Genomic DNA, 18,553 nt, shown 5'->3' on the forward strand with positions numbered 1-18,553 from the left:
TGTCATTGTATAGTGTCTTAAAGCTGTTTAAAATTAGTATGTATAATATGTGTATATACACACATATGGGTGTGTATGGGTGTGTATATGTTTATCTTGAGTGCAATTAGTGATTACTATGAAATAGGATTAAATAGTTTTAGACAGCACTGGTATAAAATAGAAGCTCATGCTAAACAGCTTTCACGATAGAACTTTGACTAATTTGTTTTATGATAACTAATAATAAGATAGCATGTGAGTGTTTTGTGCTGGTGGAGAGAATATGGGTATATAGTTCTTTCTGCTTTTTTATGATCAGCCTGTTGGAAACAGTATGTAAATTTGATGTTTATTTTTATTGTATTTTAGTTTTTATTTATTTTGTTGTTTATTTTGAGGGCTTGTTTCTTGATTCTGCATTTCGAATACATATGTATATATATATATATTTCGATTTTATGTGTTGAGGAACATATATACATAGAGATTTATATAACTTTTTTTTTTTTAACAGTTACCTGCCATGGTTTGAAGTCTATTACAAGCTTCTAAATACTCTGGCAGATTACTTGGTAAAGGAACTGGTAAGTTATGTTTTTCTTACTGTGTTAAATAGACACAATGGAAAACGTGCCGTAGTAACTATTTTCTGCATGTGGCTCTGTGGCGTTAGGTGCATCTCTAACATTCTTCAGCTGTCCCACTGCATTTCTCTGAAACTTCATCTTGAAAAACACCAGGGCTACCCATGCCTCTCTTCCTCTGCCCTGGCCACCACCATTTTCCTGTGCCCGCCTGACTCTGTGCCTCTTCCTGGGGTGGAATTACAGTGCTTGTTCGTATGGCATCGACTTACTTTACTTAGCATGGAACAGTCAAGGTTCCCACATAGTAGCATAGGTCAGAATCTCCTTTTTAAGGCCGAATAATGTATCTAACTGAAGCTATGCAATCTGTTTATTCAGTAGACACTTACCCTGCATCCACCTTCTGGCTATAGGGAATAATACTTGTATGATGCTGGTTGCAGAGCTGTCTCTACCAGGTTTTAGGTTCAGGGTTTTCCTCTGATAACTGGAAGTGTAAATGCTGGATAATGTGATTCTTAGGAACCATCATGGCATTTTCCACAGTGGTTGGACCATTTTACATCCCCACCAGTAATATACAAGGGCACTTTAATTGTGTGTGTGTGTGTGTGTGCATGCATGTGCACGTGTGTGTGCACACATTGATAACAGGGGCTTGAACTTGGGGCCTTAGCTTTTTTGCTCCAGGCTGGTGCTCTACCACTTACACCATAGCTCCATTGCTGGCTTTGGGTGGTTTGTTGAAGATGAGAGTCTAATGCAGTTTTCTTCCAGGGCTACTTTTCAACCGCCATCCTCACATGTCAGCCTCCTGAGTAGCTAGGATTACAGGCATGAGCCGCCTGTGCTCAGTAGTTTACTGTTTATTTCACTAATTAAATGGACTTTTCTTTGTTTCAGGAAAATGATTTGAATGAAACTCTCAAGTCACTGTATAACCACCCAGTACCAAAGGCAAACACTCCTGTCAATTTAAGTGTGGTGAGTACTTACTTAATCAGTGATGATGCTCTCTCCCCTGAGAACATCGGAAGTTGTTTGTTCGCTCACCTCTGTCTCCAGTCAGAGTTCAGTGATAGCTCCAGCATTACTTGGTGATATTCTTGAGACGTTCCACGTGCTACAATCATAAGTTGATGTATTAGTTTTGTAGTTTAGTAGCTGTTAAATTATAGAATAAAAATTGATGAATCAAAAATAACTAACTTGCAAGGATATTTTGTTGGAAGGAATATATGTTTTTTTTTCAAGTGAAATCCACACACATTAAGAGGAACACACATAAAACCACTACGCCTTCCAAAATGAAGAGTACTTAATAAGAGTAAAAATGGCAGAAAAATAGGCAGGATGAAAATTCTGAATAGGAAGTGGCTCCTTCTGTCTCCTCACACTTCAGTATAGTTCCTAGTATAATCACACACCCTCCAAATACGACGTTTGCCAAAGGCAGGCAGACCCTTTGGCAGACTTGCTTACTATTAAATCCTTCATCTATTAATTGTGTCTTAAGAAAAATCTAAAAACACATTTCTAGGTTTGGAGTGGCTATAAACATTTCAAGTTAATGATAACATGTTGAATGTTTAATTAGGATTCTTCATTAATTTGTTACTCCAATTAGAAGGTTAAAATTTATTTATGTTGATTCTGTCTCATCCAAATTAATAGTAAACTTCTGTTTCAATAGAGAAGAAAAAAGACAATGATGCAGGAAAGACTGAGAGGAAGGGAGCTAGAGATGTGTGCTGGGCTGGCAGTTGTGCATTTGGTGGTATCTTAGTTCCTATGGTTGGCCATGCCAGCCTCAGCTGGCTGCGCCCTGTGTTCCTGCAGCCTCTCCCACCTCCTGGCTGTCCCCTCTTCTGCTGCCCACTGCCAAAGTGGACCTGGTCAGTTTTTTTTTTTTGGTGGGGGGAAGGGATTAGAGGAATGGAAAGTGAAGCATAGCTTTGAAATTTTTATTCAAATTTGGACGTTACCAGCAGACTTAGCAGTAGCTACTTGAAGATTTGATTATCGGGAGCATAGAGGAAAGGCTGAGGTGTATTGCCCACACAGCCTATGAAGAAGAATTAGAGGAAAGACCACTTACAGAGAAACTCAGACTTCAGATCGCCAAAGCCAAAGAATGCAGGGATCTGAGTGGGAAGATCAAGAACAACCCAGAGACCTCTTGGTTTTCCAAAAAGAAGCCATCATTCTTTGAAAAGAAAACCTTCATAAAATAGCATATTTTGTTAAAGAGTTAAGAAAATGTAGGTGCTTAGGTGATGGAAGGCATTATTAATAAGTTTAAAAAATGTGTTCTGTTCAAATTTGTTTTTACTTTGTTTTTAATTGATACGGTATCTCAACCAGCTTCTTGGGTACTTTACTACACATATATACACCATAGTGATCCAGTGAGGATAATCACACTGGATTTCTCTGCTCCTATGAGATTAGCTTTTTTAGATTCCACAGAAGAATAAAATCATCTAGTTATGTGTCTTTTTGTGTCTAGCTTATTTCACTTAATATCACATTATCTGGTTCCATTGGACACTGCCACAGATCATAGGATTTTATTTTCATGACTGAGTAGTATTCTTTTGTGTATATACACACCTTAAAAACTCCAGGCATCTGTTGACAGACACATATCAATTCTGTGTGTTGGCTGTTGTGAACAGTGCTGTGAACACAAGTGCAGAAATTCCGATTACCTTTCCTCCCGCTACATTTAGGGGCTGGGATTGCCAGATCATATGGCAGTTCTATTTTTAGTATTTTGAGGAACTTTATAAAGTGTTCCATACTGGCTCTATTCATTTACATCCCATCAACAATGTACAAGACTTCCTCTTTATATTCTCCCCAGAATTTGTTCCTTTTTAAAAATCTTTGTGAGTGTAGCATTTTAAGGGGTTGACGTGATAACAAACTTATTATGGTTTTGATTGACATTTTCCTGATGATTGATGATAAGTATTTCCCAGGATATCTTTTGGCTAGGTAGGCTCTTGAATTGGCAATCTATGGTAGTTTTAAGGATTGTAGTTTCTTTTTTCTATTTATTTGTTTTTATTGTTATTGTATTCTTTTCAAGCTTGTATGTTCAAGTTACAGTGTCTGAAAAGCTGGACACCTTTGTATGAAGTTCATTACTGATTTCATTTGCTTTCAACACCAGGTTTCTGAAGTAATAGGCCCAGTGCTATTTGACCAGTGAGTGGCAATTTGGGGACTGGAACATTTGTCCCCAGCTAGTAGAGAAGATTGTAATTTTATGTTGTCACATTTAAATTGATGATCATGGAAGTTTTTAATTTCCTGCAAGTAGATTAGTGGTTTCTAGAATATCAGAGATTTTTATGCACAGTTAATTTTGTAATATAAATGACTGTTTTGAAACCATGTCCCAAATTATTATTATATTCTACATTCTCCATGCAATCAATAAAGATATTTTCTTTAGCTTGTTTTTCCAGAGTAAAGTATTTCCAGTGGATAATGTAGCTACATGCATTTGTGTCAAATTCACAGGAAATATTTGTGCAAACTTCCCCCTTAAAAGTAAAATATTCATTTTTCTCTCATATATTGTAAGAACCAAGAGATATTTATTGCCAGTGAGCAAGTTCTGAAAGATCAGCCCTCACTAATACCGGTGAGTTAAACGACACTGACATCTTAAAAAAAAAAAATCACTCTAAAGTTGGAAAACTGATTTTTCTTCTCACTGATCCTTAACACTTGCTCCAGCTCTCTGGGAAATGACAAATTGACTTCTGGGGAAAAAAAATCACTTGAAATATATTTTCTGTTTATACTATCTTTTTAAAGCTCAGTTTTATGAAGTACAGTCTTACAGAGAAAAAAATCCATCCAAATAAAAGTAGTTAACTGAGATCCGATCTGCATGTATCCCGCATGCTCAGTAGTTTGTGGAAGTACATTCACAGCATGAGATTCGGGTCACACTTTTTGTCACGAGATTCTCTGGTGGCTGATCTTAATGGTTTTTCCACCCTGGAAAGTCATGCATATATCTGTGCCAACCGGCCCTGTCTTTATTTCAACTGTGCTCCAATGTTAAATGTTTCTTTTCCCATTTTTTAAAATGATGAGATGGAATTAAATGTATCCTGATGTGATCAAGATAATAAAAATATTTTTGTAGATGACTATGAACAGAAAATAAAACATACTTTTGATCATTAAGCTGTATTTTGATTCTGGGCATTAAAATTGGAACTTGTGGGGAAACACAGCCTTTTACACAGTAGACCTTTTATAAGAGTTCTAATGTACTGTTGAATTGCTTTGTTCAATGGAGGAATTAATTAATGTTTGTTTTTGGGTATAGATGAGTAGATGCATTTTAAATTTGAACATTAAAAATGACCATTATTACTTTTTAAATAATGTACTTGATGATGTTTTTACAAAAGATATTTATTGTGATTCATCATAGAAACTCTGGAATCCCAGTAGACTTTGATGTACTCTTGCTTTATTTTTACAATACACTATGGTTGTTTTAAGAATATATATTCAGATATTTATACTATCTTATAGTCATATAACACTTTTTTGGTCAGGCACTTATTTTGACTTAAAACTTTTCTCAGGATTCTTTTTTTTGGGGGTAGGGGGGTCTGGTCAAGGGGCCTGAACTCTGGGCCTCGGCACTGTCCCTCAGCTCTTCAGCTCAAGGCTAGCGCTCTAACACTTGAGCCACAGTGCCACTTCCGGCTTTTTTCTTTTTGCTTATGTGGTGCTGAAGAATCGAACCCAGGGCCTCAGGCATGTAAGGCAAGCGCTCTACCACTGAGCCACCTTCCCAGCCCTCTCAGGATTCTTATTCTACTTCTGTCCAATTTTAAAGTGAACTATTTCTATTTAATGCCCTCTATTCGAATTATTGTTACACCTTATATAAACCCACTGTGTCATTTACAAATCCAGAATCTGTGGCACTTACTAATTTAATTGATGGATTCATTTCTTTTGTTGGTTTGCTTCATTCCGGATTACATGTAATACCAAATTTTAATTCTCCTTCCCATCTGTGCTTTGTTTCCGTTGATCAGCATTCCTACTTCATTACCCCTGATGTCACTGGACTCCCAACAATACCAGAGAGTGTAAGTTTTCCATTTTCTACCTTTATTATTCCACTTATGTGATCGGTTTCATTTGTCTTGGTCTAGTTGTTGGTGGATTACTGTATAGAGGAAGAGGACACACTGCAGTTGTCTGTGTTTTTGAGAAACAGTGGTGAGATAGGAATAATGGAATTCTCTCCTTTTCATCTTTGTATGTCTGCCTTGTTAATACGTTTCTTAATGTCTTGTTGGTGAAATGAGGGGATGTGGTAAGGTAAGAACTGTAAGCCCTAAGATTCCCTGTACCAAAACAGAGGGGCTGTCTCCAGACCTTGCTTCTACCCAGGGGGAAGAATACCAAGGAATGTATACCAGGCATAGAAAAGCCTTCGCCCAGTCACTTCAGGGCCAAACGCTGAACCTCACCCTCCCTGTATGCTGTGTCTGCCTACTTGATTTCCTTTATAAGACTGGAAGGGCATTCCAAGAAATTATAAAAATGGTGACTGTTTTCATTTTTACCTACAGTCCTCATTATATCTGTACTGGAGAGAGTTTGTCTCACTAGTTACTACTACAGGTTAATTTTTTTTTTTAGGAAAATTTACATATACAAGTGGAAGTAACTTAGGCCTTTGGATAACTGTGTGAAAAGGAAAGATTCCCTTATGCAATTTTTCTTATGGTTTCCTCGGAAAGTTAAAATGAATCAGGAGGAATAATTCAAAAGCATTTGCCTCCAGTTTTTGCTGGTTTTCCATATATGTTTCCAACCTTCTGAATGTTTTCTTTCTAAAAGCATGTAGGTAGCCAGGTACTGGTTGCTCACACCTATAATCCTTTGTAATCCTAGCTACTTAGGAGGCTGAAATCTGAGGATCACTATTTGAAGCCCTCCTGGCAGGAAAGTTGGTGAGACTCTTGATTCCAACTATTCACTAAAAATACGCCAACAGTGGAGCTGTTGCTCAAGTGGTAGAGCATTAGCCTTGAGCACAAAAACAGAGGGACAGTACCTGGGCCTTGAGTTCAAGCCCCAGGACTGGTACGTGTTTGTGCATATGCAAACACACCTGCCACATTGACCTGGTATAGTATCTTATGTTTGTATTCCAGGTACTTGGAAAAAAGTGATTGGAAGGGTGTGACTTGGTACTAGGCTAGACGAACAAAAACACAAAGAAACAAAAATCATCAATGCCCCATCTTAATCAATAGATGCGTGTGATAACATAGATCTGTCATCTTAGCTATGTGTAGGTATAAGTAGGAGGATCACAGTTCAGGCTGCCTGGGATGAAAATGTGAGACTCTAACCAACAATTATAGCAAAAAGAACTGGAGACATGGCTTACGTGGTTGAAGACTACCTAGCCAGTGCTGGGACCTGAGTTCAAACCCTAGTCCTGCCACATGTATTCCCCGCCCCTTCCCCCTCTCTCCCCCCCCTCTGCCGTTTCTTCCTCTACCTGTGCTTGGTCCAGTTCCTCTGCCTCATCTGTTGGGTGTCTTGCATAGATGACTGATATCAGACCATGATTTTTGCCTGCAATGGGAATGGCAAACACAGAAAGACTCAAATGCATTTTCTAGAGTAGCATTTTCTCAGAGACCAGTGCATATAGGAATCACTCAGTGTTGGGACAACACTTGGAAGATAACACCACCCTTGGTGTGCATTGGGTTCTGGGCCGTTCACTTCCTCGCAGACAGGTGGGGTGTGACAGGTTTGGGGACTCTATGATCAGGATGTGAGCATTGTCTTGGTGGAGCAGGCTCTGCCCTAAACAATATTGACAGCTTTAGTGCTTCCTGTTGGTGGCAGAATTGTTTTAATGAGGGCCGCTTCGAATCTCATCATTAAGACGTTTTGGTACAAGTGTCAAATGTTCTTCGAATTCAGGCGAGCTGCAACTTATGCTGTTCTTTTTCCCTCCTGTCCAGAGAAACCTCACGGAGTATTTCGTGGCAGTGGACGTGTACAACATGGTGCACCTGTACGCCTGCATGCTGCATGAGAGGCGGGTGGTCATCACCTCCAGCAAATTAAGCACTGTGAGTACTTCACACCTCCCTTCCAGCCGCCACTGGGGTCGAGCGGCTCACAAAGGGACCCGAAAACCTCTGCAGATTTAGAAATGCGCGGGGCTGGACGTAGGAGACAATATCTACATACTTTATAAATATATGGTTTTAATCTAGCTCTTGAAGTACAAAAGTCTGATTTATAGAAGGCCTTCTCAGATGCATTAAGTCAGGTTAATTATTTTTTTTTTCTTATCAGGAGATGAGGTTTTTTTTTTCCTTTTTCCTTTTTAACTCTCCAGAGTTCATTTTAGTGCCTTCTATCACATAAAGAATTCTTAAGAGCTATTATGAGATCTTTATTATTCACTTGTGGCTTTTTCCATTTGAGCTACTTGAAATCAAGTAGGCTGCGATAATAGTGGCTACCCCAACCTGGTAATAGGTGGATTCATCTTTGTTGCTTGCTCGTGGTTTGGAAGCAGGTTCTATAATAATTCTGACATGGAGGAGCTCTTCAGACTGATAATAACTTAAAAGTCAGAGTGGCATTTTTATAAATCACAGGTTTTATGACACTTGCTAAAATGGTCTTTTGGAAGGGCTCCATTATTGCAGCAGAAGTAAGGCAGATAGAAAGATGTTTCTTGGGTCACAGGAAAGTATTCAAATGTATTCTGCTTGATTTCATCATTTTTTTCTTCATTAAACAAAAAATTTGTATTTCTGTCTTTTTAATTTCATTATATGTTTATGTAAAGTTTTGAGTCATCAGTGAAATATTGGAAACCGTTATGCATTATTATATGAATTTGCTTTTCTATAGTTTTTACTTGATAAAATAAAATCATAGGTTTAATATTTTGTACTTTTAGTAGAAATAAAAACTCTATATAATATTTTAGTGTAATAAAGTAGAAAGAGTTTTAGGATACCTATTTAATATTTAACAGTGAAAAAAAATATTTTTAGAGAAGTCAAATGGCTACCTCCAAGGCCAACAGCTTGGAAATAGAGTATGTTTGGGTTTTATGTTGCTTTGTAATTGAATTAATACAATTTGGGGATTCTTGGATATTCAATCTCAATATTTGGATATTCAAACTCAATATTTTTGCTCCCACACACAAGCAATTATTTCTTTCTTCTGAAAGCTCTTGTAGAGGTGTTTAGTGTAAATGATTAGGTACTTTTTACATGGTTAACTTTCTATTTTTGTATAATTTACCACTGAAGCAAAACCATTCTTTCCTCGTCATCTTATTTTCTTAAACATGAGATTTTTTTCAGGATTATGAAGGATATTTCTAGAGGGATTTTTGCCTGAAAGATTAAAAATATGACATAAATTATAGGACTAGGAACTGATTCATGCAACAAATATTTCTTAGGGACATGCTAAAATGCCAGTAGTATGAGCTCATAGTACATGAGCTCAGCACTAACTAAGCAAGACAAAGCCCAGCTATTTTGGTGATGATATGTTACTGGAATGAAGTAGCCAAGTGAATGGACAAGTAAACAGCTAGTGTGTATTATGGCAGTGACTGCTGTCAAAAGGTCGTGTGTGCAGGTGGGTGTGAGAGGTGGGTGTGTGCAGGTGGAGGTGGGTGTGAGAGGTGGGTGTGTGCAGGTGGAGGTGGGTGTGTGCAGGTGGAGGTGGGTGTGAGAGGTGTGTGTGTGCAGGTGGAGGTGGGGGTGAGAGGTAGGTGTGTGCAGATGGAGGTGGGTGTGAGAGGTGGGTGTGTGCAGGTGGAGGTGGATGTGAGAGGTGGGTGTGTTCAGATGGAGGTGGGTGTGAGAGGCAGGTGTGTGCAGGTGGAGGTGGGTGTGAGAGGCGGGTGTGTGCAGGTGGAGGTGGGTGTGAGAGGCGGTTGTGTGCAGGTGGAGGTGGGTGTGAGAGGCAGGTGTGTGCAGCTGGAGGTGGGTTTGAGGGATGTGTGCAGGTGGAGGTGGGTGTGAGAGGGTTGTGTGCAGGTGGAGGTGGGTGTGTGAGGCAGGTGTGTGCAGGTGGAGGTGGGTGAGGCGGGTGTGTGCAGGTGGAGGTGGGTGTGAGATGTGTGTGCAAGTGTGTGTGTGCAGGTGGAGGTGGGTGTGAGAGGCTCGTGTGTGCAGGTGGAGGTGGGTGTGAGAGGTGGGTGTGTGCAGGTGGAGGTGGGTGTGAGACAGGTATGTGCAGGTGGAGGCAGGTGTGTGCAGGTGGAGGTGGGTGTGAGAGGTGGGTGTGTGTAGGTGGAGGCGGGTGTGTGCAGGTGGAGGTGGGTGTGAGGTGGGTGTGTGCAGGTGGAAGTGGGTGTGAGAGGTAGGTGTGTGCAGGTGGAGGTGGGTGTGAGAGGCGGGTGTGTGCAGGTGGAGGTGGGTGTGAGAGGCTCGTGTGTGCAGGTGGAGGTTGGTGTGAGAGGCGGGTGTGTGCAGGTGGAGGTGGGTGTGAGAGGTGGGTGTGTGCAGGTGGAGGTGGGTGTGAGAGGTAGGTGTGTGCAGGTGGAGGTGGGTGTGAGAGGTAGGTGTGTGCAGGTGGAGGTGGGTGTGAGAGCCTCGTGTGTGCAGGTGGAGGTGGGTGTGAGAGGCTCGTGTGTGCAGGTGGAGGTGGGTGTGAGAGGCTCGTGTGTGCAGGTGGAGGTGGGTGTGAGAGGTGGGTATGTGCAGGTGGAGGTGGGTGTGAGAGGCAGGTGTGTGCAGCTGGAGGTGGGTTTGAGGGATGTGTGCAGGTGGAGGTGGGTGTGAGAGGGTTGTGTGCAGGTGGAGGTGGGTGTGTGAGGCAGGTGTGTGCAGGTGGAGGTGGGTGAGGCGGGTGTGTGCAGGTGGAGGTGGGTGTGAGATGTGTGTGCAAGTGTGTGTGTGCAGGTGGAGGTGGGTGTGAGAGGCTCGTGTGTGCAGGTGGAGGTGGGTGTGAGAGGTGGGTGTGTGCAGGTGGAGGTGGGTGTGAGACAGGTATGTGCAGGTGGAGGCAGGTGTGTGCAGGTGGAGGTGGGTGTGAGAGGTGGGTGTGTGTAGGTGGAGGCGGGTGTGTGCAGGTGGAGGTGGGTGTGAGGTGGGTGTGTGCAGGTGGAAGTGGGTGTGAGAGGTAGGTGTGTGCAGGTGGAGGTGGGTGTGAGAGGCGGGTGTGTGCAGGTGGAGGTGGGTGTGAGAGGCTCGTGTGTGCAGGTGGAGGTTGGTGTGAGAGGCGGGTGTGTGCAGGTGGAGGTGGGTGTGAGAGGTGGGTGTGTGCAGGTGGAGGTGGGTGTGAGAGGTAGGTGTGTGCAGGTGGAGGTGGGTGTGAGAGGTAGGTGTGTGCAGGTGGAGGTGGGTGTGAGAGCCTCGTGTGTGCAGGTGGAGGTGGGTGTGAGAGGCTCGTGTGTGCAGGTGGAGGTGGGTGTGAGAGGCTCGTGTGTGCAGGTGGAGGTGGGTGTGAGAGGTGGGCTTCTGCTTTCCACGCACAGGTGGCTGTGTGGAGGCCTCCAGGGAGGTGGAGTTCAAGCAGAGATCTGCAGGAAGATGAGCCATGTGGAGAAAGCCTGAGCTCTCAATTTAAGAAAACAAACAACTCACAGAGGAGCTTTTTAAAGAATATCGGCATCTTTGTTTTAATTTATATCCCTCTTTTCATAACGGAGGCTCCTGTCCTAAACTTGGTTTCTTCACACGTAAAATGAGAAAGGGAACGCTCTTCACCCCCTAGGATTGCTACAAAGTGCCAAAGACATGGGAATAAATCAAAGATATATTGAGCCTACACAGGGTAAACAGTCATGGGACTGTTAATATAGTTTTCTGACAACGACATATGTGCTTACAGCAAAACTGTGCCCATATTTTAACATCATATTTAATATAAAACCAAATTATTAATGAAGCTTTTTGTTATTATACCTGGGTTTCCCCTATGTTCCATGTCAACAGTTGTTTATGACAATTCACGAGAACTTTTAGTGTTGTTATCTCTTAAGTTCACAGCTCCATTTTAGTTTATTCTCTGGGGAAGTCGAACTGATAAAGGAAATGTAATTCAATTCTCTCTTCTGTTCTTACCCTTCTTTTGGGGGAGGGGGTAGGGGAAGCTGCTTTGCTTGAATCTTTCTTGAACAGTTCACTGGTATGTACAGTATGTATATATATGTATGTATGTATGTGTGTGTATATATATTACATGCTATAAATTCTATGCATAGTAACATTTAAGGTCAAAGTCTAGGATCATGATATAAACTAAAAACAAACTTTTTATTACTAAAACATTTAATGAAATCTTTAAAAAAAATGACTAGTGAGTTGACTTTTTTTGGGGGGGGGGGCTCCAGTCGTGGGGCCTGAACTCTGGGCCTGGGCGCTGTCCCTCAGCTCTCCAGCTCAAGGCTAGCGCTCTATCACTTGAGCCATAGTGCCACTTCCAGCTTTTTTCTTTTTGCTTATGTGGTGCTGAAGAATCAAACCCAGGGTCTCAGGCATGCAAGGCAAGTGCTCTACCACTGAGCCACCATCCCCGCCCCGTGAGTTGACTTTTCTATATTTTTGTATAGCATAGAAACTAGAATGTGCTTAAACTTCATGCAAGAAGTTGTACTTTGGCTTTTGATTCTCTTTACAATTCTTGTAAGTGTACTTGTAAGCTGAAGTACCTTAGAAGTTCTCCTTGGCTGTGTTAGTTTCTTTTCCGCCATGACAGTGTTTTGATGATGATGATAGACTGAAAGGTGTCAACGGTATGTCTTCCTGTGGCTTTCTGTGAAGGCACTGTGGCCGAGACTCAGATACCTTGAGGATTCTGTTGGTGAGGTGCTGTTTGTCCCTAAAAATAACTCTGTAACGTTTACAGAGGTAAAATACAAAATAGCACAGTCTTAAGTACACAACAACAACAAAAACCAAAGAGGATTTTATGATCTAAAAGTTCCAGTGAGTTTCCCTGGCACTCACAGTGCAGTGTGAGGCGTTGGGATTTCTTGTTGTGGTTTCCCATGTGTGGAGTTTGATGGACTGGGACATGACCTGCTTTGTGGTGATTCTTTGGTTTGTGCTCTATGAATGGTTTCTGGCGAGTCTGAACATACGCCTTGACTTTAGGCATGCTGTAGGAAGGCCCCAGACATTTAACCTCCATGTGCTTCTTGATAGACCAGTATTAGATCAGAGTGTCATCTCTTCAGAGCCGAAGAAGACATCATAGAGGTACAAGGTTGTTCCAGTGAACCCATTGCTGTTGTGTGACCATAGGTGGGAGGGACTGTTGTTGAAAGCCGTGTCATCAGTCCGCAAGTCACTCAGGCATGGAGCCTTGTCATATGCCTGTCTAATTGTCCTTCGCCAGACTTTCTCTAACTAGGCAGCTGGGGCTGTGCGTTTGGTCCCAGACACTCGGCTGGCCAGCATCTGACAGCAGCCTTCTTATTGTGCTGTCAGTAGTATGTTAACTAGACTGGATCTGTGTGGCTTGTAGCGGCAGGTAGAAGGATGTTTCTCTTTAAAGCAGATGTCTAAACGTTAGCTGCTATTTTGGCCAACATTTCATCTCTGACTCTCCGCCTCTGTAAGCTACAGAGTTGTGATTGTGTAGGGCACAGTTTAGAGCACGCAGTGTGCGGCGACTGCGGCAATTGTGTTAATAAACTGTAATTTCTTCCTTTGTTATGGTTGCCCCTAGGCATTCCACATATGCTCTTCTCTCCCTTCCTCATTAATTCCATCAAGGGCATATGCAAAAAAAGAAAGCTGTGATCTCCGGAAAATCAGCCCTTAAAACTTAGACGTTGTGGGGCTAGCTAGCCGAAAGGGGAGTCCAGAGGATTTTAACCTCTCCATCTGGGTTGTGTGTCTCGATTTGTCTTGGAATGGCACCACCCATCTGAGCATGTCTTCCAAACCCGAAGCACAGAAAGAATCTTTCTGGAGATTCAGAAGGAACATTTGAGGAGAGAACAAAGAGAGCCAGGACAACCTCTGGGTTAGGGTGACGCGGAGTGCTCTGCCCCTCAGCCCCCAAGGCGGCCACAGAGAGGTGCAGTTACAAATCGCACTGGGTCCTTTCCTAGCAGCAGTCCAGGAGCAATCCTTACAGTTTGTTTGTTTTATCATTGGTTTATATTAGTTCTACAGGGGTGGGGGATTGAGTTTGTAATTCTTCCCAAAGCCCCTAGCAACCAATTAAGCCAGTGAGACGGCAGATAACGTGTGTTACGCGCTCTCTCTGCATTCTGCTGTTGTGAGCATTGTGTGTTCATTCAGAGCTGCACCAGAGTGGATGGATTGTGGAGATGGCGAGGCTAAGAATCTCAGACAGGAAAACTGGAGCTGTTTTTGTCTTCCTGCTCTCCTGGAGCTGTTTTCCATAGGAAGTAAGCTTCAGAGTTTAGGCCTCTGAAGTATGATTTGCTTTGAATTCACAGAGCAGGAATTTTAATGTAATAATCATGGAACTATCTAAGAGGTGTCTTGCTTTATTATTTCCATGTTCTAATAGCTTTGTTTCTACAAGTCTGATCGCCACAAATGCAATCTCAGATGATTTCAGTTTACCAACTTAATTTGATTCAATTTACTGTTTATTATATTACTATTTTAAATTAATTTATCTAATTTACTAATATATCTCCATATAAAATGCTGTTTTGTCTAGTACTCATCATCAACCCTAAATATATGAAAAATGTGTATTATTTCCTTAGTAAAATTACTTTTGAGGGCATTGTGTATCTTTTGAGATGTGATTTCTGTATTTCTATATGGTTTTACATACTATGGATTTTCTTTTTTCCCTTTCATAGTTCCATAGATTTTTCTTCTCTGAGGAATGCTGAAACCTTGGTCCTGGACTTTACAGGCTCCAGGCTCCAGACCCGTGATAAATAAATTTCTAACATCTTTAATAAACTAATATCACCCCAAAGAGAAAAAGGAAGAAGTAACACGAAACAGTATTTTAGCTTGTTCCCCACCTGTAATCCGAGCCTCTCAGGAGGATTTTAGTTTGAAGCCAACCAGGTGGATAAGAACAAAGATTCTGTCTTCAGAATAACCAGCAAAAAGCCAGGCTGGAGGTGTGGTGTGAGCAGTTGATTGTCTGCTGATCAAGCAAGCTGAGCAAACTGAGCAAGCAGAGCATGCCCAGGGTCCTGAGTTCAAACCCCACTGCCAGCAAACAAGAGAAAAAAAGATAGTCCGCTGCCATGCTGCCCTGCGAAGTGACAGTGCTGTGCTACTCCCCCACTGAACGAGTAGCCTGCCCGCCATCCCCATGAGCACCAGCGGCTGTGGCCGTCAGTGGCACTGCCACGGGGATAGTACTGTCTGGATGTCTGAACTTGTGCATTCCCGACAACACATGCTGCAAGGCATCTTGTCCTATGCTTATTTGTAATCTATAAATTCTATTTGATGAGGACTGGTGAGCCTTTTTATTTACTTTGACACCAGTCTTGGGACTTGAACTCAGGACCTGATATTGTCCTTGAGCGTTTATGCTCCAGGCTAGCCACAGCTCCAGTTGTGGTTTTGTTTTGCTTTGGTGTGTGTGTGTGTGTGTGTGTGTGTGTGTGTGTGTGTGTGTGTGTGTGTGTGTGTGTGTGTGTGTGTGTGTGTGTGTGTGTGTGTGTGTGTGTGTGTGTGTGTGTGTGTGTGTGTGTGTGTGTGTGTGTGTATTATACATATCTTTGCTGCTATTATTAATGCTGTGCTTTATTTAATCAATGGCAGCATCTCTATTAGACCAGTAGCCTTTATTCTGCAGCTCAGTTCACTGTGGTTGAAGTTTTCCTGTCTGAAGATTTTATAGCTCTGGTTCTTGTATCTTTACCTCACTCCTTCATGAGTTTATCTAATAATTCTAGTCTGTGGGAAAGGTACATTCCCAATGTAGTTATTCTCTATTACTCAGCAATTTGTGAGATATATCAAGTCAGGATAGTGGTGATGCTTTATAGAAGTATGTATGATTAGCCGGGCGCTGGTGGCTCATGCCTGTAATCCTAGCTTACGTCACAGCTCTACCTCCTGCTTTTTGCTGATTGATTGGAGCCTCATAGACCTTCCAGGCCAGGCTGGCTTTGGACTTTGAGCTTCCTGAGTAGCGACGATTGTAGCCGTGACTCACACCTCAACGGAAATTTCTAAAATATTTAGTATATTTCCCTTCGCTTGTGTAGTTCACAGAACATCAGAGTAAATTCCTTGTAACAACCATCTCCCACCCCTCCCGAAATCCAGGACAATTGATTCGTGAGTCTTTGTAAGGCCACAGCCTCCATGTATCAAGGCCTTTCTCCTCAGGAATACTGAAAGCCTGTGTCATTACCTAGAATGTTCTCTCCTCAAGTCCGTAGTGGCTGGTTTTTGAACTTCAGTGAGGCCTCCATTCCGATGTCTGTACATCAGGGTTCTGTAATCCTCTTCTTCACTGGGCCGCTCCATTGCGCTGTCCCTTGCTCTGCCTTAGATTTTCGTAGATTTTAGCCGATGGACAGGAAGGGGTGGGGAGGGGATGCCCCGTATCCTTTTATTTTTCTCTTTTTCTGGCAGTACTAAGATTTGAATTCACAGTCTCACACTTGCTAGGCAGATCCTCAACCACTTGAACCATGCTCCTAGTAGTCCTTTTTGCTTTCATTGATTTTTTTTTTCCTTTTAAAGAAGGTCTCACATTTATGCCCGGTCCTGGCTGGTCCTTGCTTCTCCAAGCTAGCTAGGGTGGCAGGCACACACCCTGTGGCCAGTTGTTTTTTTTTTTTTTTCTTCACCCACACCATGGTTAAGGTCTTGACCTTGCTCACCTGGTACTCCACCATTTAAGCCATGCTTGCAGCCTAACATTTTGGTAGTTGATTTAGAGATGGATTCTCATAGACTTTTCTGCTTAGCTGGCTTTGAACCTGGCCATTCTCAATCTCGTTTCCTGGGTGGCCAGGATTTACTGTTTGGCTAGCAACCAGCATCCAGCATTGCCAGTTCTTTATAGTGTGAGACATGTCTCTGAGCCTTTTGCTTGGGATGGTCTGTAACCACGAACTTCTTGATCTTCACTGCCCTGGTACTGAAAGTCACAGGAGTGAGCCGCCATGCCTACCTTACATTCTTACCTCTTTCTCTCACCTGCTCTTTGTATCCAAAAAGGGTCTTTCTCTTTTGTTGGGCTTGATGAATCCACTAATACATGCTAGCAACCGCAGAAATGTTCGACTTTGCTTATAATCACAGGAACTGTCTTCTGTAAAACCAGAGTCATCACTTAGTGTTGTGCTCTGTTCTTGCACAATGAATGGCTTCGTTGAAGGCAAGCAGGGGCTGAGCCGTGGCTGTAAGCGGGCTGCGGCCCGCACACTGGCTCGGGTCTGAGAAGGCACTTTCCTTCTTGCTTTGTTGTTACTGTTTCTTCAATAATAATAAAAATGAGCTCTTACTTTTTTTTTTTTTTTTTTTTTTTGGTGCCAGTCCTGGGTCTTGAACCCAGGGCCTGGGCACTGTCCCTAAACTTCCTTTTGCTCAAGGCTGGTACTCTCAACACTTGAGCCAAAGCTCCACTTCTGGCTTTCTTTGGTAGTTTAGTGGAGAGAGTAGTCTCACAAACTTTCCTGCGTGGGCTGGCTTCAAACTTTGATTCTCAAACCTCAGCCTCCTGAATAGTTAGGATTACAGGCGTGAGCCACTGGCGGCCTGCCAAGCTCTTCCAGGTTGAAGGCTTTAGGTGGACGTGGTAAAGGTCATTTGTGTGTGGATGGACATCATTCAAAGTATCAGAGCTTTCCTAGCCCATCCAGTTACAAGGAAGGGCTGGAAAGGGTTAATACAGCATCGGAGCCTCATAATTTACAGCCAGGGTGGGCCAGAGCCTCTCAGAGAATTTGACACAATGAGTTAAAGCAGCTTGGCTTTCATTTCCCTCCAGCTCAACTTGGAAACATAAATAAATCCTTGGTCTGTAATAGTTAAATGGAAGTATTTGAATGCCTCCTAGTGGTATGTTTTGTGCTCTAATTAAGGTATTACATTTTTTATTGAAAAAATTCTGTGATGAACTAATAAAGGTTATAAACACAAGGTACCAAGTCCCGTTAATAATGGGGAATCTTCAATGAAATCAAGAAGTTGTATTATTTGCCATGTGAAATCGATCTAAAAATTCTGACTGAGAAAAATATATCTGACAAATGTGGGTACATTTTCAATGAAAATTCTTGTTTTTGGTCCAGATCAGATCATTTTAATTGATATTTTTATTTAATAGAACTGTTTTATACTTACACATAGACATGTGAATGTTGCTGTTAATAGACTAGAATTGCTTCCTTTATATTTATTATTTCAGATTAATTGTGTTTATCATGTGATGCTTAATCTCTTTGTGTAATAATAAAATAGGAATGTTAATTTATAGAAAGTCTCTGGTTCATGTTCAGATAGGTTTTGCAGTTCGGACTTTGAAGCTGACTAAAATTTGTAATCTTGAAATAAAAGCTAATTGCAAGACTTTCTAAACCCACGAAAAAAGATGCTGCTTTAATGACTGAAAATTGACTTTACATAGGGAGGAGTAGAATTTGCCAAGGAAATAAAGTCACTTGGGGAAGAATGCTGACGAAGATCTTCAGGAGGGGAATTAAAAAAAAAAAAAGAGTAATGGCCCTTTGTGAAGTATTAAATACGTTTAATTAAATGCTTGCCCAAATCGGAACAATTAAAATGGCAATTACCTTTAAAGTAGCAGCCGCAGTAATTGCAGCTGTTGTGATCTCGAGCTAGGAAACGAAATGTTAATCTGGAATGAGCGGTTTCGAGGTGCGATGAGGACATACTTGGCTTCCTGGAGGACTGCTGTCAAGCTTGGGTGGCGCACCGGTCAATGTGGCATTCTCTGTGTCAGTGAGCAGTGTCTCCGGATACCGGAACCCGCGGTTCACA

The 18,553-nt window shown here is 42.1% G+C and overlaps 1 protein-coding gene across 3 annotated transcripts in view; it reads left to right on the forward strand.

Annotated features, from left to right (window-relative positions):
- Dennd1b (DENN domain containing 1B) overlaps window positions 1-18,553 on the forward strand; it is a 171,563-nt gene that overhangs the window by 73,060 nt on the left and 79,950 nt on the right. For 2 of the 3 annotated variants that reach the window (XM_070041888.1, XM_070041890.1), the window contains 5 exons: window positions 497-566; window positions 1,473-1,553; window positions 4,165-4,224; window positions 5,651-5,704; window positions 7,610-7,720. In XM_070041888.1, coding sequence (XP_069897989.1) covers window positions 497-566; window positions 1,473-1,553; window positions 4,165-4,224; window positions 5,651-5,704; window positions 7,610-7,720 — 376 coding nt within the window. The remainder of the gene's footprint in view (window positions 1-496; window positions 567-1,472; window positions 1,554-4,164; window positions 4,225-5,650; window positions 5,705-7,609; window positions 7,721-18,553) is intronic. The other variant, XM_070041889.1, reaches the window with a different exon arrangement.

This window comes from Dipodomys merriami, unplaced genomic scaffold (genome assembly GCF_024711535.1).
Source record: "Dipodomys merriami isolate MVZ:Mamm:240054 unplaced genomic scaffold, mDipMer1.0.p SCAF_31, whole genome shotgun sequence".
Taxonomy (NCBI): domain Eukaryota; kingdom Metazoa; phylum Chordata; class Mammalia; order Rodentia; family Heteromyidae; genus Dipodomys; species Dipodomys merriami.